Here is a 21,561-nt window from a genome sequence, read left to right on the forward strand (position 1 = left end):
AGGGCGGAAGAGCTGTAGTGCAGTATCAAACAGAGGTCTCAAACCCTTGAGATAAAGTGCACACGCGACGCAAAATGATTCTTTTATTGCTGATCAAGGGTCTTGACAAGAACTCCACGGCCTGGCCTAAATCAGCCCTATGGAGCGCTGGCGCCGATTTAATTAGTGGCGATGCAACGTGCAGACAAGCCCCATCAAACAGAAGTCATTGAGACGAGTGCATTGAGCCTCTCGTGTTTGGAGCCCAGGGGACGAGGTGAAGCAAAAGGGTTTAGTTAACTGTTGCACCCGCCATTCAACACTAGGCAGCAACGGGCAACCTCACGTATGGGATCCAAAGAATTCAATTGTGCTTGGCGTTCCAGCTTCACGGCCAGCTTCGAGACAACCAGGCCCACCTGACATCCCCCGGGACCTGAGTGAGTGGGCCTGGACCGCTCAAGCTCCCGAAGCTCGACGTCAGGATCTCCACTGTCAGATGCTCAAGTGGACTGGAGGTCGATCAAAGATCCAGGGGCATTTTATCCCCGGCACCGCCTCGCGTTGCGAGTGTACCATGCTTCAATGGCAGGGCCAGAAGTATGCATTCATTTACAGCTTCGCTCCAATTGTCACTTCTCCTACCGGCCTCCATGGCGCAAATCTTCATGCCCAAGTCCCTTGCCCGTTAATTGATCCAGACCCAATTCGGTAACGCGTGGTTCAGGTCTCACTTCCCTGTCGGCCCACCCACTCGCTGGTCATCCCTCCAACACTTGCATAAAAGGGATCACTCACGACAGCTCTCCAACAGCATTTCTCGTATCCATTTCCCCCTCCCTCGACAACGAATTTGTTCCTCAAGAACCGGCCCACGGCCACTCCTGTCTCGTCTCCCGTCATACCATCTCTGTTTGTCGTTGCCATACTTGGCGTCCTCTCGCTAACATCGAAATGCGTCCTTGACAACGTCTTGTCGCCCTCGTTTCATGAGACTCGTGGCTCAGCCCGATCAGTCAATTACCCGCCCGATGCCAGCCATTCGTGTCCTCTCGACGACTATATAGTTCGGTCAAACGTGTCGCTCCCTTTCACTTTTGCGATTCGTGCTTTGCGATTTACTTCGGCCACATTGCTTTGGCGACTTATACATCATGGCCTTCAACATCTTCTACGGCCGACCACGCCGGTTTACTTCTCGACGATTAACTTATCTTGTCCTCATCGCCCTCGTTTTCGCATTCACGATTTTCACCATCTTATCTCCTACTACCACGCATGTTGCCGCTCCAGACAATGCCGCTAAGAACGCGGAACCCAAGAAGGGCAAAGCTTCCGTGTCCAGCCTTCGCGAGTCCCTCACCAAGGGCATGTCAGGCTTGAATCCCTTCCGTGGGCCCTCTCACCGGCCTCCGGTTCGAGCACAGGACTCGTATCACGGTTCTTCTTGGTGGGCTGATTGGAAGTGGCTGTCTGTGCCCTTCTCTAGCTCTCTCACCCTCGACGAAGACCGTGCTCTTCTGCCTCCGCTCCGTGATCGCCCTTTCATATACTGCTACTACGATGCCACTCTCAAAAAGTCGAGGGAGGAAAAGGATGCCGAAAGCGACCTACTTTTGACCTGGCGTCGCGCATGGTGGGCGCAGGGTTTCCGACCTACCATTCTGGGCGCTTCCGAGGCCATGAACAATCCAATGTATGCCGAGGTACAGAGACTCCAGGTAGATCCCGAGCTGAAACAAGACTTGATGAAGTGGTTGGCCTGGGGAGCCATGGGTACCGGCCTGTTGGCGGAATACACCTTGTACCCAATGGCCCTCGCCGAGGACCCTCTGTTGAGTTTCCTTCGAAGGGGTGAATATCCTGCCCTGACTAAATGGAAAGGCCTCGACAGTGCACTCATAGTCGGCCAAAAGGATGACGTGACCAAGGCTATCCGGTCTTTGCTGGATTCTGACAACTTGAAGACCGCCAAGAGCGTCATCGCGGGGGCGCCCAAGGACACGTTCAAGACGGACAAGACACCAGATTCCCTGGCCCATTACAGCCCAGAGCTTATCAAGAAGCAATATGCCAAGGTTCATGAAAGTCTCACAAATGGACGAGCCAAGGGTCTGGGGTCTCTCAACAGGCTGATTAATGCTCATATGCACATCGCCTGGCAGAACAGTTTCCCCGATGGTATCGATGTTCTCAAGCCCTTCCCTGAACACACCACCGATATGGTCGCCCCAGCAATGAAGCTCGCCAACGCACTAGCATTTTGTCCCGACAACCCGATTCCCTCATCATGTCCTCCCAGGCTTTCCAGTTGCAAGCGCTGTGCTGCAGGCTCCGCGGCCTTGAAGGTCAACACCCCTGAACAGTACCAGAACTCGACTCGCACCTACGCCATTGGAACGGTGCCTCATCCCTGGACTCTTGCCACGCTTTCGAATCTTCGGGAGAGGATTGATGCTGCCTGGATCCGAAAAGAGTCTCCTCGCGATCCATGGCTTGAGACCATTACCCAGAAGATCTTGGGTGACAAAGTTTCCAGCAACCTCCGCATCATGCGCTTCAAGCAGGCTGTGGCGGATGAGCATGCCCCAGCGCATGCGCTCTGGTTGACAGCCGAGGCGGATGTTCCCTCCGATATCAATTGGCACTTTGGATTCCGCATTCCACAGGGCTCTGGGGAAGCAGACAGAGCCGGCGCAAAGCCAGCAGAGAAGGCCAAGGACGGAAAAGCACAAGATTCCAAACCGACGAAGGGAAAGCGCGCAGAAAAGTCGACAAAGGACGACAGGATCGAAAAGCCGCAGCCAAACCCCGATGAGGTCGCCAAGGGGAAGGAATTGAGTCCACAAGAGAAGAGAAAGAAGGAACAAGCTCTTTTAGAGCGTGCCAAGAGGATCATTGCCCTAACCAAGCAAACCACCGACACTCGACAGCGCGCATCCCTCGAAGCGTGGAACTTGGCTGATACAGAGGCATGGAAATTTTCGCGCGCGTTTCTAGCACGTCGCAGCATGGAACGGAACGAATGGGAGAAGGAGGAGGCCAAGTACAGCGGCGGCGCTGGCTCTGAAAAGGGGCGTAGCGCATGGAGCCGGTGGAAGGATTCGAAGGAGAAGAAGTAATCAGGGGATGGATCTACCGCATGCGGGGATGGACGCAGCGATGTTATTTTATCTCGACGACGAACCGTATTCGACATGACGATTTTTGGCGTTTGGAAGTGTATATCATGGAGTTTATGACGGCGGAGCAAGAGTTTGATGATGGGAATTAGGGGATTTGTTCACGACAAGTATGCGAATAGGCGCAATGATGGTGGCTTATCGTTTTTCAGCTATGAATCCAAAACACAAGCAATTTCTTGATTTTCTCCAATCTAGGTCCTAAAAGCGCCAACTTGAGAAGGGAACATGTCGTCTATCTACCAGCGTCAACAGGATTCTCCAACAGCAGCAACATTTTCCAGTCACAGCTATCACATCTTCCTCTCGACGCTCCGTCTTCCTTAGACACGGATGGTATCACCGCCCATCTCACCACTCAGCTCACGAGAGGTGGGACCGCGATGCTCTGATCCAGCCACCTTACCGAGCGTGCCATTGGCGAACTTGGGCGTGATGATGCCGTTGCCATTCTGAGCGTGCGCGTTGCCAGTGTAGGTGCGTAGAGCGAGACGGGCAGCTTCGAGGACTTTCTCGGCGTGGACGACGGCTTCGTGGAGGGCGTTGACAGTAGGATCCGCGGACCGGGCGATGCGGGCGGCTTCCTGCTCAGCGCGGAGCTGGATGATGTGACCGTTGAGCCAGACACCGTCGAGCTGGGCTTCGGTCATGTCGTGGGCACCAGCGATGCGGCCTCGGCAGGTGGGCGTTCCACAGAGGCAGTCGAAAGGCTGGGCCATGTGCCATTCAGTAGAGGGGTAGAAGAACTGGTATTTCGTTAGTTGAAGAACCAGTCGGGAAAGAGGCCAATGGACTCACGGTGAGTTCGTCACCGGGCTTGATGCCCTTGGGGCCAACTAGGACGTTGAAGTTGCGCACATCGAAGAGCTAATCGTGTTAATCAAGAGATTCCCTCTAAGCAAGGGGAGGGACGATTCAACAACAGCCGGGGGTTCTCCTTCAAGTAGGTTCAACTAACGAGAGTAGGTTCGCAAGAGTGGTTGATGTACAGCAGGTCGCTGTTCAGGTTAAGGTGAGAGTCGCGGCCGGTCTGGACGGTCGCGTACGTGGGCTCATTGGCCGGGGTGCAGGGGGGGAAGTCGAACTTTGCGAATACGGCAAAGGGAGGGAGGGAGACGCGCGAGATGCTCTTTGTGGTGAACTCTTCGGCGTTGACGACGACGACCTCTTGGATGTCGGGGTGGGAAGGCTGCTTCCAGTGGGGGACGAGAGGAGCCATCGTTGATGATTTAGGGTAGCTTGGTGAAGCTATCGAGGATGCGAGTGGATGGAGGAATTGGAACGATTGGTGGTGTTTGTCGTACAGCTGGATATCGTGATGATGATTTTACATATGAAGGTGAGAAAGAAGCTTTCGAAGGAACAAAAGAAGTGCAATTGAGTCAAGAAAAGGTAGTGTTGTCGAGACCTCGGTACGTGAAAGTGGAGTTGGAGCTTTAGCTCTGGGTGGATTGTGGAGAGACGGAGATCAAGCTTGTGATGGATGGGTGGATGGTGTGGAATGAGTTCTCAATGAGGATGCCATCATTACAAAACAAGGGTGGGCGATCCGTCATCTTTAGTACCCGTCTCATCGGCCCTTAAGCCAGGAGATCGAATGTGCCCTCGAGACCAGGTAGTGGAAAGAGGATACACACAAAGTGAGCCCACCCGCATACGCAACTCCCGTTGGTGAAGCCATCTTTAGTCTCCGCAGCGCCGAAAGCACCACGCCCCCTTCTCCGTCCGCCCCGGCGCGCAACCTCTGGAATGGATGGATACACACGGTAACCTGTGGTTTCGTACGGTTTGCTGCTGGTACATCGATCCAATGGCGGGGTATCAAGCGTGGGAACAAACAAGATGTGAGCGGGGCGCCATGAGGCGTCTAGTATCCGTTTTGCCGGTCAAATCAGCCCAGTAGGGTGAAATCTCATCTCTTTGCTTCTATTTGGTACCTTGAATTGGCCGTTGAATTCATGGGGCAAGATGTTCTCCGCTGGCGCGAATCTCAGGGCGTCGGCACATGTGCGTCATGAGGACCATACTTGATTCACAAGGGGGAACCCCCACTAACAAAGAGCCTATCAACGACGAGTATGTAACCCAAGCCGGTAACGTAAAATACTTGAGCGGCTGCCACGGGAAAGATTGAAATGCTAGAAAGTTTAAGGGCCCCATGATAGACGAGGGGAGGGGGACACCCCTGGCCTTCCCGTGGCGTTGAGGCTGTTTTGGCGATGAGGTGTGGAGGGGTAAAAAAACATGGAGGGGCAATGAGCTGCTCTTCACAAGCTTGACCGGGCAAAATGGCTGTGAAACCCCATGAAATTTGATTCCAGCAGGAATAGCCTCTGCAATTGAGAGGCACAGTCAAAAACGAGGCTTGGGTGTGTGTGTGTGTGTAAAACGCGCAACTCTGCATATCTCATCGGCATTGGCACGAGAAAAGAGAGTCTCGAAAAGTCTCATGAGCCGGGAAACGAGGTCATCAATCGTGGAGCCGCCCCGGAACATGTGGAGCCAAGGCGTGACCTCGGACAGGCCGGGTTTCCCAACTTGAAAGAGCCGAGGCTGTTTTACCCCCCATTTGCCTCAGCTTCTCCATCTCCGTCAGTGTCACCTTGGAGCTGTCAATTGTTTGCTCATGATGGATAAAGTCCAAGTAGACAAGCGGTATCAAGCATTGGATATGGTATTAACCAAGACCAAAGACAAAGACTTGTGAATTGCTGTCTTCAACTCCCAATTCCCCTCTCATCATGTCCTCTGTCACAGCCTAGAACCACACGCTAGCTACGCACATAGTACGACGCCTAAGTCTTGGTCCTTCAGATCCCATCGCCAGCGACGTCACTTGACCACGCGTGGCCTCGCGTCAATGGTCTTTTCCCCTCGCCTTGTCTCCAGCTCTGCAGACGCCTCTCGTGGGGAAATCGCTCAATCCCTTGTCACAAGTTTTGTCGTGAAGCTTTCCCCCCCTCCAAGTTGAGCTGTCAACAGCCCTGCCATCTTCCGATGAGCTTGCCAAGACCAATTAGCTCTCTCCAGCTTCGCCCACCCCAGTCTCGCCTCAGATAAGCCCATCGACAAGGGGCCCCGTCCTGCAGATGCCATGCATCCTCGTTTCGTGGCTGGACGCTTCCCCAGACAGTTCGAAAGCCGCCCCTCCACACCTCTTGCTTGCTTGCTTGCTTCTTCCTGTACGATAATGTGAGCACTTGTTATATGCATGGCCCTTTGGTCTTGCCCTCTCCCTCCAGTCAAGCGTCTCCCCACAGCTCCGGTGCTGCATAGACCAGTCGGTCTCGGACCTTTTGTCCCCCCATGAACCCACGCACTTGGCTCTCGGGCCCCCCTGTCTCGGGATGGTGACGGGGCATTGCCGTGGGTGTTTTTTGCTTTGCTTTTCTTTTGCGGTAAAGGGGCGGATCGTAGCATGATGGGATTCACGCTGTGCAATCGACGCGGAATCTAGGACATTGCTTCCGCGTTCACACCGTTAGTTTCTGTCAAGACAACATGGCGTCAGGTAGGAGAGCTCTTACCAATCAAGACTCTCTCAGAGAACGACGACTCCATCTCGGTCTGTTTTGCTCGTGTAACTGAGCAGAGAACCGGCCCGTGCCGGGCCCGGGAATCTGACATTGACCTCGGTCGGGGAATTGTGTTTCGAGTATCGGCCGACTTGGGTGCTCCGGCGAGACGCATCTTCCGCGCCACGACACCAATGCAAGTCTCTTTCGATTCGCGCTATGACACTGAAATAAAAGCATCGAGCTCGGTCAGAAGCCGTGGTCTGTCAGTCGACTTTGCGGGGGAGGAATGAGAAAAGAAGAAGAAAAAAAAAGAAAGTATCTCACGAAGTCGTCGATCAAACTATAGGACCTTCGCTATCGGCGGCAAAGCTGGAAAACACCAACGCCACGTCGAGTATGTGCGTCTCACAACGTCAGAGCGCGCATCCTGTCACTTTGTTCTAGACTGTGCTGATGGCTGCCATAGTGATTTCAGGGGAACTGCCGGCTCGTTCGTGGCTTCGATACTCTTGGACCTCGGATATCCTCGAAACGACAAGCCGATGCAATCCTGTGACAACATGAGGTATTCTTCGATCGCCCACTTTGTTAGTCTTGGCCTGATTTTCAAATTTTTGTCAAGAGGCAAGAACTGTGAAGCTCTCAGGAGACTAGAGTTTCAACACCCCTTTTTTGCTGCCTTTTCCTCCCGAGTCAAACAAACGGAACACCACAACACATGATTGTACCCGATGCGGAACAAACTGTTTGTCATTTTTATCATCCTTACGAGGAGGAGGATGAATCCCACGATGCCTCAATTTGTTCAGATATTAACGTGTTATTTTATAAAGGCCGATAAAATCAAGTGCACCGAATCCTTCAGCTCATGACAAGTGCCTAGGCATCGCCAATTGATTTCCCTAACATCATAATCTCCGGGATTCGGGTGATACGAATTACGGGCGAGATATTTTCGAGGTGTCAGATTGTGAGATCCAGTGGACTGCAGATTTCAATTCAAACGCCGTTCCTACTCCTTGAAACACTGAACCTGTTGACAGTCTATAACAAGTGTTGTGGTCTGCATGTCTGACCCCTCTCTTCCCATGGTATATGGTACCCGATTCAAACAATTTCACTGAGAGGGATGGCCAAGACAAGTGTCATGACCAGGCCATTCGGATCAAACGCTTTACAGAACCAAGCGAGGGTGCGAGACAATTGTGTCGTTGCGAAATGGCCAGTCCCCCTTATCTCAATTCTGTCCTATCACCCGAATTTAGCTTGAAGGCAAACGAACCAACAGTCGGCAGCGTCAACGCCAACTTCACAACAACGTTGCCACTACCAACATACCCCCTGATTTGGCCATTGAAGTCAACGCCTCCTCGCTCAACCCCATTGTCCCTGCTGCTTAATGGCATGAATATAACATCGTTTGGGCTTAGACAAACATCCATAGTTCTGGAAAGCATGAAACTCATATGGGAAGTCAAGTGTTAGGGTAAAGAACCATAAGTGTGATTCCTGGGACGTAGAGACGTACCCTCCTTGATAGGTAAGTCCATGGACATTGTCTTGACACATTGGAAGATGAGAAAGAGACCACCACCTTACACTTGCATGGCAAATGGGTACCCTAGTGGCCAATTGCCCCAACGCATGCCTTGCTACAATATTCTGGATCAATGAGCAGACACCTGATGGAGGGCATTTGCAGAATATATTTGGCATGGCACCCCACGAGGTCCCATGACATGTGTCTTCAGATGCAGAGACATGATCACAGGGCACTGATATAATGCATGCAGAACAACACGATACAGAATCAACCCGCCTGACGACAAGTGTCGCCATAGAGCACGACTGGCGGCTTTTGTTCAAGTCCAGGGGATGAATCACACCTAGTATGCCAGAGAACAGTCTCTTATTGTAATTACAAAGATATGCCTACCACTGTCCACCATCCGTTGCCGCCATGGTTACCTTAGGGCCCGCATTAAACGACACGTCTGGTCAAAGATGATAGTCTTTAGGATACCCAACCTCTTAGACGCATATCTTGCGCATAATTAGGGCAGGGCATTATTCTCCAAACGCGCAGCACACGCGTTGCCCCGTGACAGTAAACAATAGCGTACCTTGATAACCCCCAGGTGGTTCATTCCGAGCTCCACTTCTTCCTGACCCAAACACCACCATCCACTCTCCACCATACATGGTGGTGGTTCTTCTCCGTGCTCGTCTCCGTGCGTATGCTACTATTTCTCTGCTTCTTCTTCTTCTTCTGCTAACAGTGCAAGAGGTTACCATCCGCCTCCTCGCCGAGGACCCTTCCGCCCAAGAAGGGCAAGCAAGGTTCGTTTCTTCCTGCCCCTTCACTCAAGCTCAGTGCCTTCTAACACCCTGGGATCACAGCACAGGTAGGTACCGCAGCTCTTCCAATCACGAGTGCTTTACACCGAAGGAAAGCAGAGCGGCGCTCCTTCTCGGCTTCGTCTGTGTTCTCTTGGGTGTCTTCTCGCCCTAGGGATTGCCCGCACCTCGCACTGTTTCCTCCTTGCCCTTGTCTTCTTCAGGAAGCTGAGTCTTGCCTTCTTGTTCGCTGTTGATCACTCCGACCTCGGGCCAGCACTCTTTCTTTTCTCCTTTCCTTCTCCTGGTCATCGGTGTGCTGTTACACTTGTCTTGTTTTGAAAATATGCCCCTTCTTGTCTCTCTTTCTTTGATTTCGTCTGTCAGAAATCTCTGGCAGTTTACTCTCCATGCATATCTCACCTCCAAGACCATCACTAAAAAATCAAGTCGTTGTCGATTGCTTACCACCCATCTTTCCAGAGATTCCAGCTTCCTCGTCTCGTTCGTCGGTTGCAGCTACCAAAGGGCCAAGCTCCCGTGTGTTGGTGGCTGCCCAACTACTGCCCCCCTTGGGAGCTCGGTGTGCTCCTTCCTCCTGCGCCTTCCACCAGACACAGGTAACCTTTCCTCCTACCTCCACCCCAGGAGACAGCGAACTCCCTCTTACAATCTTCTCCAGAACCCAGACCTTTCATCTACCTCCACTTCTCATCCGCACTCTTTCGTTCGACTACATCGACGCTGTCTTCTATCCACTGCCGTTGTCGTTTGCCGTCTCTGCCGGGAAAGCCACTGGCACTCCGGCCCCCTCCGTTCAACTCCCCGCCCAGACAGTGATTAAGGTGCCCTCGTCGAATTTCGGAAGCACGAGAAACCAAGGGTTTTCCTTTGTCCTCCCAGAATTTCCCATCTCCATAGGCTCATTCCTGCGTAAGTCGTCCCCTTTTCCCATCCACTGGCTTTCGGCCTACTTGCACTGCGAGCACCCCTGGATGGATCATCCGAGAGAGAGTGCATCTACACATAGAGGAATCGAACTCTCCTCACGATGTATGAATCGATATCTCGGGTAGATTTCTCAGTCCACCCTGATGATTTGCCCTTCTCCTTCTAACACTGGTGTTTGTGTTTAGGTCTTCGGACCATAGCTTGAAGCCAGACAGTCGCTAATCATAATCTTCTACTGTACCAGGTGACGGTTTGCAAGATGGTTTGCCGATCCTACTCCGCTCGGGAGATGTTGCGTCTGCGACACGCTCCTCTGCAGGAGGAGGTATCCTACGTCCTGGCCGCCAAGGTTGAGGCGGACCCCGATTTGAGTGAGTATATCCCTTCTCCCTTAGCTTGAATCGATGTAACTATGAAGTAGGCGAAATCATTCGCACTGGATCGCCCCGTCCCCTCTCCTTGATTGTCGAGGAAAGTTCAGCCGAATCCATCGAGGAGGAGCGCCGATACCGTCGAGCCGCCGCTCAGCAGCTTGATGGTACCGACTCGGAGCGCAAATTCCGCAGCCAGACTGATTCGGAGCAAGGACGAGCACCTCTGACGGCACCACCGGACCTGGCAGCCCAAAAAGCAGAGGGTTTCCAAAAGTTCTTCAATTCAGTCGTTTCGCCCACCCACGTCCGGGTTACGGCTGGAGGCCGGATCGTGCCCAACACGCGGGGACCTCATTCCCCTACGTCGAAATGGACCCGAGAGCGCAGTCCAGTTGATGGCATGCGTCAACCCCGTGTTGTTAACGGTGTTCATCCTGAGCCCATCCCTTTCCCAGTCATCCCTCCTGGTTGGACTCCGTTTCAACCTCTGTTCCCCGGTCAAGCTCCCGGTCCTGTCCCTCCTGGCATGGCTTTCAGGCCTGACCAGATCCCTTTCTTTCCCGCTCCGATTGGATTCGCAGGTGTCCCTTACAACCAGATCTCTCCCCCTAATCACGTTCCCCAACCCAACATGAGCGCTACGTTTGGCAAGCAGAATGACATTCATGCGCTTCGTCAACCCAAGCCAATTCAGCTTTCCCCCGCGGAACAATTTGACGCAAGCCGACCATTCTTCTACAACAATCAGTGGATGATTGCCTATGGAAACCATCCGCAGCCTATCGGCCTGATGCCTCCTTTTCCCATTAACACGGGACCAATTCCCGCGCAGTCTCAGCCAGCTCCCACGCAGCCCCGGTCAGCTCGCAAACAGTCTCAGCAAGCACCTCGCCCAAAAGGTGATGCCAATCCAAAAACTGCGGGACGTGAGCGAGATAGAGGACCTGCTCAATATGGTGTATGCCCGAAAGTCTGGCCCTATTTGCCTTCTGTCTCCAGCATTCCCTCCAGCACGGTGCTTCCCTTGTCCCCGAGGTCGCCGAGCCCTCCTAAGAGCTCAATTCTCGCCAGCGACATCACGAAGAGCCATCTTAAGATTCTTCGTGCCAAGAAGAGACAGGTCGAAGATCAGCTCCAATACAACATTCACCAGATCGACCGCAAGGAAATGGAATCGAATTTGAAGGAGATTTGTGATGAGCTTAACAGATTCACGTTCCTGCGTGAAAAGCAGCTCCAGGGGGAGGCTGGAACACTGCCGCTCTTTCAGACTCCGATTGACCTTCCTGACTACTATTCCCAGACCGATGCTGGATCTAACAGTCCAGCTGCAGCCCGACCTGGAACACGAGGGGAAACCGATGATCGACCTGCTTCTTCACGCAGCCCCGGTTCCAAGCCGGGTGCCACGATTACTTCTGTCGAAAATCCTGAGCTTGGTGGCCAGGCTCCACAGAGGAAATCGTCGAGCCTTCCTGTCAATGCTGCTCTGGCACCGCCTTTCCAACCCCGAGCGGAGACGAGCAACTCTTCACTGGCGACTGCTGGTCCTGACGAGCCAGCTCTTGTGACTCACTTGTCTCAGCCATCTCGTGGCTCGACTTTCAAGGGCTATTTCCACCCATTCGTCGACAGAAACAAGTTCGGTGTCCCCTACCTGGTCGGCCAACTTCCTGATCATATCGAGGTTAAAGATGCCAAAGACACTGACCGCAGGTATGTTCGTGAATTGAATCAACACGAGTTGCATGCCATCCACATGTATCGGCAGAGGGTTCCCATTGATCAGCAAACCGGTGTCGTATTTGATGGCGTGAACTTCTACTATCCGCACCACGATCTTAAAGGAACCACCTCGTCCCAGAGCTCTCTTGAGAACCCCCAGGACTCACAGCCTCCTGCATCTACTTGTGAGAACGACTCTTTGAATGATCCTTTCAACGCCATGGCTCAAGCTGGTACGGGTGCTATTCGGAATCGACTTGATGAAGCAACTCGCTCTGAGTCGCTGCACCGAGCCGAAGATTCCCTCCGTGGCAGCTCCACCTCTGAGCTTCCTCGTTCAGAGTCCTACGTCAGTCAACCCAGTCCTCGATATCTTGAGTTCCGTCGAAGGGTCAACGAGAAGACTCGGATCTCATCAGAGAACCTGCGAACAAAGCCATCAGAGGACTCGGGAGATGAGGATGGCAACTTGCTTTTCAAGGGTCGCCGGGTGATGGAACGTAGCGCAAGGTATGCTGACATGCACTACTTCTGGTCTGAACGACGCTGACATGAGACTAGTACCAAGCATTCGAACGAGATCTGGTCGTCTATGCGGAGACGTGGCAAGACGAGTGCGAATGCAGTTGCTGGCCAGGTGTCTCCCATGACAGCTCAAGGAGTGCTCCCTCACTATTCTGGCCATGCCACCGCTTCACTTACTCCTGCTATCGCGAACACAACATCCAACTCTCGTGGCGCCGGTGCCAAGTTGGGCGAGACGTACACCATTCCTTCGACGAACACGGCCGCAGAGAAGCGAGGAGAGAACAAGCCCCCTACGGACCTCCTTGGGCAGCAGCTGCGCAGCGTCAGTCTCCATGATAAGAAGCATACCGGACTTCCTACTCGTTAGAGATTCTTCACCTCTTCACATTTTCTTGACCATAGCACATTCATTGACGCCCCCGGCTGATGCCACACGATGAGCATCCGACGTTGTGTTCATACTTACAACTTGAATGCACTTGAATGCATTACCGTACGAGTCCTTTCAATTCTTTTCTTATTTCACAAGCATTCCTTCTTTTGTCCGCGCGCCAGAGCAGTCTGGTCTTGCAGCACGCGGTGCATCGTTTATAGCATCATCTTGAGGCAAGGGAGCAGGCGTTCAGGCAGCACCAGTGTTAGAATACCCAATATGTTAGGATTTTCAACGGTCATGGGCAGACATTAGAAGGATTATCTCGATGCACGCATCCAAGATATGGGACACGGTCAGCCGAAGGCAGGAAGGCCGTGTGCGATACACAGCATCATGTTAGAGACTATTGACGGACTGTTGTATGATTAGAGACACTCTTGTTCCCACATTAACTTTGTTGATATCAAATGGGTATAACGAGAGTTTTAACAGCCTGTCTCATGATGCTCGTGAATGATGAATGCTTTATGTGCATCCGACGGTAACACACGTGATCTGATCGACGAAGACGGAGGGAGATGACCAAATGCAGACATAACAGGAGCAGATGTGTATTGATTCAGGGCACTAAAGTTGTATGGCTACGATATGTACCTCACCTTCAAATTTCCAGCGTCATTTGTTGAATCGGCGAAAATCTTCAAGCGAGAGCAGGCCCTTCATGATAGTAAATTGGGCTCTACTGGGTTTGCTCTTCGCTAGTCGTATACCTCGAAAACCATGGCTTGGTGGTTGACGCGGAGATATCCTAGCGGTTGGGAGTCTACGACCTACCTTGGGGAGGTGCACAAAGTGCAGAGAAATTGCAGTCTACGAGGGACAACACCCGAGGTGCATCCAAGATCGGTAAAGGTTAGCATCCTACGCGCGAGACGGCGAATGGCAGCCATGACAGCAGCCGCTTCCACCGTCCGCCATGCATCACGAGGGTCCTCGCCATGTGTGCGTGTGGGGAGAGCAGGTCAAGACTTCGGGATAAACCTCCCATGGAGCATTTCACCAAGTTGAGTGAAATGGCCATTGAGAACCCTAGAATTCTCAATTCATCTACCCTGCTGTAGACCCTGAACCGCGTCGTCAGAAAGCACGGAGGTATCGCAAAAACGCCGGAGTATATGCCCATTTCCTTATCAACTTTTGCCCTTTGAGATGTCCCTCACACTTGGGGGGTGTCGTGTGTGAGGGTTGGTGAAACATTAGAAAAAATTCGTCCTCGCCAAGGAGGGAGGTTTGATCGTCGTCTTGGTTTTTCGTGATTTTGTTTTTTGGTTTGCTCAAGAGTTCACCGCTTAAGCAGTGACCTTGGCATTGGCAGCGAGGTCGCGGCCAGCCTTGGAGCGGGCCAGGATGTCCTCACGGTCCTTGTCAAGCTTGAGCTTGGTGATGACCACGTTGGAGGGGTGGATGCCCAGAGGGACGGACTGGCCGTTGGCCTTGTCGCGGGTGACACGCTCGACGTGGACGACGTACTTGAGGCGGTAGACGGAGGTGATCTTGCCCTCACGGCCCTTGTTGGAGCCACGGACGATGGTGACCTCGTCGTCCTTGCGGATGGGGATGCTGCGGACCTTTGGGGTTGTCAGAATTGGAGAAAATTTTTCGGTGTAGTGGAGAAACTCACGTTGTACTTCTCGCGGAGCTCCTTGGAGAGAGGGGCGCTCATGATGACACGGCGCTGGTCAGAGGGAGCCTTGAAGTGAGCGGCACGGCTCTTGCGTCGGGAAGACGCGACCTCTGCAGAGCTGTTAGAAACGAGAACAGAAGCATCAATGGTGTTGATGAGACTCACGAGGGTTAACCTTGACCATTTTGACGGTGTTGGGCGAGGACGACGCTGAAATGTTAGTCGATGGGCGTTAGGCGAGGTTGAGCGGATTGGAGAGGAAGAAAAAAAAGTTGAGAAAAGGTTGTGGGTGAAATTCAGTTGGTGTGGAAATCACAAGCACGTGACTTCAACACTGGGCCCTACTGCCTGGACAGGGGGTTAATGCGAGGTTGGGCTGCTCCCCTGGCTGAGTCAGCTACAAATTCATCCCTGCGAGAGAGCTCCTCAAAGCTCCGTGCGATGTCGGCTGAAAAACTGTCAAAAGCCACTGTATGAACATGCATAACAGAGGCAGCAAGATTGATTGAGCCTGGGATTGTTGGAAGTCGGGCGAGAATTGCCCCTATAGACATTCCCGGGCCCAGAATTGGTTTTGAGGATGGATGACTACCCAATTGCTACAATGAACTACAGATATCAAGCTACATTTGTCGCAGATTGTTAAGAATCCCAACTGAGGGTCAGGATGTCGCTTGACATTGGATGCAAATAAATTATTTTCTCTAGCCAACGGCGTCTAGCGCTTTGTACATGTTACAAGTAAGAGTAGGGCGTATTGTACATTTTTACATTGTTTCGTCTATCCATCTATGCAGCCATTGGCCTCTGGAACCGTCCGTTGTTGTCATATCTCGCTTCTGCAGGAGCAGTCAGTATGGGCTCGTCTTTATCCTTTCGTAGGTAACTTACTGAAGAATGTGTAACTCAACGTCACCGTCTCCACGCCCTTCATGTTCAGGTCGTTCAACAGGTCAGGATCCAGGTAGAAAAAGACGGGCATGTCGACCGTCTCTCCAGCATTCAGACGCTGCTCCTCAAAGCAGAAGCACTGAATCTTGCTGAAATACGGAGCACACTGCGCCGGGGTGACGCTGTACGTGGCGACGCCGATAATGTCCTGGTCGCTCTTGTTGGTGGCCGTGTAAAAAGCCAGGGCCGTCTCGCCGGGGAGGACGCGGACCTCGCGCTGCTGGGGCACAAACTTCCAGGGCAGAACGTCGGACACGGAGGCGTTGAAGGTGACCTTGATGCGCTTGGCGTCCTTGACGGGGACCAGGCGGCTCGCGATGTCGGGGTCGTCGGTTCCGGGGCCGCCGTGGGCTCGTACGGGCTGACCACCCCAGCCGGTGGTCTGGCAGATCTACAGATGTGTCAGTATATGGAAGTTTGGGTATTGAGGGAGAGGGGGCGTACCATCTTGTAGAGGGGCACAGAGCCATAGGTGAGGGCGACGAAGCCGAGGATGGTGCTGAGAGTGTAGTACCTGGTACTCGTCAGCAATGAGCGCATACAGCTCCTCCCAAGGGTCCCTTACGCCACCGTCCGGTTCTTCATGCTATAGTGAGCGCGAATCTCATCCATAGAAGGAGTGTAAGCACGCCTCGGAGGGTCTTTCTTCGGTGGCACCGTCGACGCCTTGCGGCGGAAGCTCAACGGATTCCTCGGCCGGGCATTCTGACAGAAGAAGCAAGACCACGGCGACGAGGCAGCGCGGGCCGAGCTTCGGGCGAGTCGCGGGGCGGCGTTCATGGTTCAATTGAGGCCCCCAGAGTCTGGCTGTGGGATGGTGGTTGTAACCTCCGACTCCAGTCGGATGATCTCTGGCGATTTCTGGGTGACGTCGGGAGTCGGCGTTTGGGTCGCCGACTGAGTGGAGTACGTACCCCAGAGCTCAGCAACTTTCAACTCTTGATCAGTCATGACTGTTGAGAGTATGACTGCGATATTTTGTCTTGGTTTTAATTGAGAAGTGCAATTGAGGTCATTGTAAGTGGTTTGAATATGTTTGATCTCGCGTATAACTCAAAGACCAACTCCTGGGCAAAAGTCAATGGTTCCAAATCCAAGCGTTGCCATTGGAGCGCATTCTCAACCAGTAGAACCTCAAAACATTTGAGGTTCCTCTTCCACCAACTTAAACTCAACTTCGGGGTACTTGTTGCAAACTATTCACGACACCAACAATTCAATATCCTCGCTATCGTACAAGGGAGCGTACATGGACACCAACGTCCTTGAAGTGGTACACTCGAAATAGCTCTCCCGCCACCACAAAAGCTTCGTCCAATCCAGTATAGATAGAAAACCTTAATTCAGACCTTATATGCTGTAGCAACCGGTGAGACAACATGTGATTCATTCGTAAGACAACATTCGGGCTACACGATGGAGCAAGAAACGACGGTAAGAAATCACGAGGCCTCATTGGAGCTGGAGAGGTTTCACACACCACAGTCGCAATCACAACAGCAACCGCGAGACCCAGATCCAGGGGTAGAGCAAGAGTCTCGCCAAGGGTCAAGGTCGCCCAAGCCAGAGTCATCCGAGGAACCTCGGCAAACACCGTCTCACTATACAAACAAGCGCTTCCATCACCAGAAAAAGCTGCGAAAGGCACTCACTGCAAACCTGATAAGATGGCTCATCTCTGCCGTCTTTGTCATCGCCATCTACGTCGTCCTCTGGCACTACTCTAACAAAGATGTCATGTCAGGCGAAACCAAGCGCGAGTTCAGCGCTCTTATCATCGGGCTCTCTCTAGGTCTTGGTCTGAGCATCACCTTTTCCCTCGAGGCTATGGCAAAGGAGATCAGGTGGTGGATTCTGAGTCTTCGTAAATGGCCGCATCGAGAGGTGCGTTTGGCTTTGACTACACACAGCCATTGACAATGATCTAACGCATGTGCAGGCCGAGTTGATACTCAAGGCCAAGGATCTCAATCGCATCGTTCAGCTCACATGGGTTTCTCGCTCTTGGTGGATACGTTTCTATGCTATATCCTTTATCCTGCTGAACATAGCAAGTTAGCCAGTCGCCGACTACAGCCAAAGTGCTAACGATTATCATCAGATCTCCCAAATCGCCCTGGCAACTCTAGGTCTGGCATATTCCACCAACCCAGCAGACTCCTTTGCCATTCTGAAACCAGGCAATGTCACAATCCCAGACCTGTCGGACCTAGACACAGAGAGAGTTCTCGCATCCAGCTCACAGGGACTAAGTGCTCTTCGTTATACAGCAAATAGGTATGAACCTCGACACAGCCTCCTCAGCAAATAGTAACACTAGCTCAGCTACGGCTCTATAGCCCTCGCATGGGTCTGGGGCACCATGGACGATATCCCATACCCCGGTACACTCTGGGACAACAATGACCCCTTGATCTACTGCGGAGGGGCATCATGCAAGTACATCTTCCAAGAGTCCACGCGGAGCCGGAAGAAATACGATCTTGTGGTGAGCACAAATCGCAGTGTCGAAGCTACCGGGCGCTGTCGCAGCTGGAAAGTCACAAGAGGCGCCAGGGGAAACGAGTCAACCATCACTATTGCCGACAACGATAGCTCCAGGGTCGAGCTCATGGCGGTGAATGGCATTGATCAGACAACCTTCATGTTTGACGCTGCCGCTGCTCAAGGGTCAACCTGGAGCGAAGTCACAGCCTTCGAGGCATCGACTTCCGACTCATGGTACTACCGCTGCAACATTAGCTTCGGCCCCGTTATCAACGCCTCTCGAAAAGAGCACCAGATGGGCATCAACATCACATCCCTCGCCTCATCAGCCATCGCCCTCCAAGGCTACGGAGCTTCTAATCTAGGGTCGAGCAACAGCAGCCAGCAGTTCCAGAGCTACCCAGCCGAGTCGACATACGGCAACCCCCAGAACGGCAGTGTAGAAGGTATGGGTAAGCTGGTGGCAGCCTTCGCAGCGGGAACCGTGGCGGTTGCGGCACAGGCAAACGACCAGGTCGTGGTACCGGGGCTTCGGCCGCAGACGGGTGTCATTCTAGATGTTCCCAAATGGAGGAATGTGCATCTGATACTGGGGTTAACGCTCGGCATCCAGCTTGTCTTGGGTGTAGGGATTGCGATTCTTTCCAACTGACATGTTAATTACCCTGCAAGTCAAGCTGCTGGACTGTCGGATCTTGTTAAGCGGCAAGTATAAGAGTTGGGAACATAACAAATGTATTAATGCTGTCTGTCTGCTTGTATGTCTTTCCAATCTCAACGCTTGCATGCTATATAGCCAAACCACTGACATGTTTTCCCAGTATAAACCATAAATCACAAATGAAACTCCATGTCCTTGTAAATGACCCAACTTTTTACGTTCATTGGTACTTTCCGTTGGCAATCTTTCCATTATTGCCATTCACGGGTCGCCGGCTTTGTCGAGTTCCCGTACCAAACAATCGCTCGATGACTTGAACCACAAACACCTGGATGATCAGGATGAACAAGCGTAGTAGATGGTCTGCCAGGCCCAGACGCGGCCTCTTTCCCCTGCTGTAGGTAGAATCCGTAAACTGGAAAGGTAGCTTTGCTCCAAGATGTTCCTGAGCAACGTGTAGTCCGCTGCTGAAACCGTCCTCATGGAAGCCATACTTGGTCCAGGCCCCGGCATAACTAATGCCACGGGTGTTTTGAATATGCGCCAAAAGCTTTTGCGCTCGAATTGAAGAAGGCGTGTAGAGCGGATGCGAGTAGTAGTACCGTCCTTGGGTCAGCTCCGGCTTGGGCTTGTGGAGAGGGTTCAGAGTGACCAAGACGTCGCCGAACGTGTTGCGAGGGATGTGCTGCAAGATGTTCATGTTATAGGTCAGCGAGACCTGGTCGATATTCGCCTTTCGTGACGATGGCGATGACAGTGTGAGGTAGTTCCAACTGGTCCACGCCTTTTGTCTCACCGGCATCATGGAAAGGTCAGAGTGCAGAACTGCCTCGTTCTGTGATGTCTTGAAACACGACATGATAGACCGTTCTTGCTCGGTCGCTGATGGCCTGATGATATCGTAGGCTTCATCGCCGTGTGTCGCAAGAATTACATGGTCGTAGACGGCTGAGGATCCGTTTTCTAGGTGAACTCTGACTTTACCGTCGCTCTCGGTAGAAACATTCCTGACTGGTGTCTTGAGAAACAAGTGATTCGGGGGGAAGCCCTTCATGACAGCGTCGATGTAAGAGCTGGATCCGTTCCTCAATGTAAGCCACTGCGGCCGTGCAGCTACTGTTGACAACAGGTGATGATTCCATCTGAGACGAGTTAGAATGGCCCCAAGCGTCGTGTGAAGCAGACTTACAGAAACCGAACCAAAGTCACTGCTGGAAACTCTAGCGAACATTTATCTGGGCTTGTACTCCACACCGCCGCGGTCATGGGGATAAGGTAGTCGTCTCTGAAGGCGTCCGAGTAACCTTCACGATCCAGGTACTCTCCGATTGTCTCATCCTGGGAGACGTGGTTCATCATATCGCCCCCCAGGTCTGTGGACATGTCTTCTTCGTCGTTTATCAAGAGGTCCAGGGCAAATTGGTTAAAGCGGACAATGTCAAAGATCATCCTCCACATCCTAGGTGAGAGAATGTTTCGTCTTTGGCAGAATAGCGAAGTCAAGCTAGAGCCAGCCCACTCAAAAGCACCGCGATCTCGAGAAACACTAAAGGTCATCTCGGTAGGGTCGGTCTTGACACCGATTTTATCCAGAAACCTGATAAAGTTGGCTGCGAGCGGTGAGAAGATGCATGGCCGTTGGGCTTGGTAAACTCACGATATGTGGCCGTATTCAAGACGATAAAGCCTGTATCAACCATTGTTGTATACTTGCCCTTCTTGTACATGACCGTGTTTGTATGGCCGCCGAGCCTATCGGCGCCTTCATACATGTAGACATCATGATAGGTTTTGTTCAAAGCCCAGAGAGCGCCGATTCCCGCACAGCCGCTGCCAACAATGGCCACCTTTTTCCTGACGAATCTATCAGCCGACCCGTTCATGAGTGCTGCGTGGTGTCGACAAGGATATGGTCAGGTCGGGTTTGGGGATGTTGGGAATAGCCAGGGTGCAGCGAAAAGTAGGAGCCAGGGTCGATGGAAAACATCTTGAGATGGAAGTGGCAGATTGAAGACATGTGACAGCGGAAAGTTAAGTTCTTCGGTGTCGTGGCCATCCAAACATGATTGGATGCCCGACCGACAAGGACGCAGATTGTGTCGCAGCTGATTTGATGACGAGCGCATCAAGAAGATGGGGGGGGTTGGGCATTTGGGTGGGACAGATGGAACGGATCGGGAGGAACCAGCAGAGACAAGTCACAGACAATGACGGGGGACTTACATGTGCCGCGACTCAGGCATTGTGACAGCCAGTGACTGTGGCTAGCTGAACTCAGTAGCTGAGCTGAGATGAGATGTCCTCTTCTGGAGAATCTGGGAAGAGAGTCTGATCTACGGGAGCTTGCGACGGGAGGATTGAAGATGAATGGATGAGCTTCGTCTGGGCTTGTTCCGAGAGCGTCGAGATGCAGAATGACATCGACGACTGACCGTCCTTCCCAACGATTGAGTTGAGTGGCCCACTTGGTGTGGATGCGACCGGGGTGAGCCACTGTGGCTCGGCTGCCCGTGGCTGCCATTCTGGGCCACGTCCACCACTCACGGCTCCGCAAAAGAGTGTGCAGCTTGTCGCAGAGAAATCTGCATCCGAGTTCCCAAGCGTCCCCAAGGGCAGAAACCGAGACAGTTACAGACGAGGCGCTCTTAGTGAGTTGCCATTATCACAAACAAATTCGTAAAAGCAGTAGGATTGCCAGACATGGCAATATCTCTAACTATGCTTGCAATGCCAAAGGTTTGAACCAAGGCATGTCGAACACTCAACGGGATCGGTCAACGTGAAATCGAGTCGCCAATTCTTAAAAGC

At 52.6% G+C, this 21,561-nt stretch overlaps 7 protein-coding genes across 7 annotated transcripts; 3 read left to right on the forward strand and 4 right to left on the reverse strand.

Annotated features, from left to right (window-relative positions):
- Positions 1-1,133: 1,133 nt before the first annotated feature.
- LRP88_03285 (uncharacterized protein) lies at positions 1,134-3,101 on the forward strand (the record flags this gene model as incomplete). Its single annotated transcript, XM_083239912.1, has 1 exon — positions 1,134-3,101. The coding sequence occupies one exon, from the start codon at positions 1,134-1,136 to the stop codon at positions 3,099-3,101; it is 1,968 nt and encodes a 655-aa protein (XP_083105042.1).
- Positions 3,102-3,484: 383 nt separating this feature from the next.
- On the reverse strand, positions 3,485-4,380 carry LRP88_03286 (uncharacterized protein; the record flags this gene model as incomplete). The annotated part of the gene is made up of 3 exons (XM_083239913.1): positions 3,485-3,871; positions 3,960-4,028; positions 4,120-4,380. 3 exons carry the CDS (start codon positions 4,378-4,380, stop codon positions 3,485-3,487), a joined length of 717 nt encoding a protein of 238 aa, XP_083105043.1.
- A 5,846-nt stretch (positions 4,381-10,226) lies between these two features.
- Positions 10,227-12,961, forward strand: LRP88_03287 (uncharacterized protein; the record flags this gene model as incomplete). The annotated part of the gene is made up of 3 exons (XM_083239914.1): positions 10,227-10,338; positions 10,389-12,576; positions 12,628-12,961. The coding sequence occupies 3 exons, from the start codon at positions 10,227-10,229 to the stop codon at positions 12,959-12,961; spliced, it is 2,634 nt and encodes an 877-aa protein (XP_083105044.1).
- A 1,358-nt stretch (positions 12,962-14,319) lies between these two features.
- Positions 14,320-14,838, reverse strand: LRP88_03288 (60S ribosomal protein uL24; the record flags this gene model as incomplete). Its single annotated transcript, XM_083239915.1, has 3 exons — positions 14,320-14,598; positions 14,652-14,764; positions 14,820-14,838. 3 exons carry the CDS (start codon positions 14,836-14,838, stop codon positions 14,320-14,322), a joined length of 411 nt encoding a protein of 136 aa, XP_083105045.1.
- A 605-nt stretch (positions 14,839-15,443) lies between these two features.
- On the reverse strand, positions 15,444-16,385 carry LRP88_03289 (cytochrome c oxidase assembly protein CtaG/Cox11-domain-containing protein; the record flags this gene model as incomplete). Its single annotated transcript, XM_083239916.1, has 4 exons — positions 15,444-15,493; positions 15,546-15,996; positions 16,050-16,119; positions 16,171-16,385. The coding sequence occupies 4 exons, from the start codon at positions 16,383-16,385 to the stop codon at positions 15,444-15,446; spliced, it is 786 nt and encodes a 261-aa protein (XP_083105046.1).
- A 636-nt stretch (positions 16,386-17,021) lies between these two features.
- LRP88_03290 (uncharacterized protein) lies at positions 17,022-18,744 on the forward strand (the record flags this gene model as incomplete). Its single annotated transcript, XM_083239917.1, has 5 exons — positions 17,022-17,039; positions 17,091-17,489; positions 17,545-17,583; positions 17,707-17,882; positions 17,931-18,744. 5 exons carry the CDS (start codon positions 17,022-17,024, stop codon positions 18,742-18,744), a joined length of 1,446 nt encoding a protein of 481 aa, XP_083105047.1.
- Positions 18,745-18,973: 229 nt separating this feature from the next.
- On the reverse strand, positions 18,974-20,636 carry LRP88_03291 (NAD(P)/FAD-dependent oxidoreductase; the record flags this gene model as incomplete). The annotated part of the gene is made up of 3 exons (XM_083239918.1): positions 18,974-19,895; positions 19,943-20,363; positions 20,411-20,636. The coding sequence occupies 3 exons, from the start codon at positions 20,634-20,636 to the stop codon at positions 18,974-18,976; spliced, it is 1,569 nt and encodes a 522-aa protein (XP_083105048.1).
- Between the last annotated feature and the right edge of the window lie 925 nt (positions 20,637-21,561).

Source organism: Fusarium phalaenopsidis (genome assembly GCF_050370095.1).
Source record: "Fusarium phalaenopsidis strain FUZ10S chromosome Unknown contig_32286, whole genome shotgun sequence".
Classification (NCBI taxonomy): domain Eukaryota; kingdom Fungi; phylum Ascomycota; class Sordariomycetes; order Hypocreales; family Nectriaceae; genus Fusarium; species Fusarium phalaenopsidis.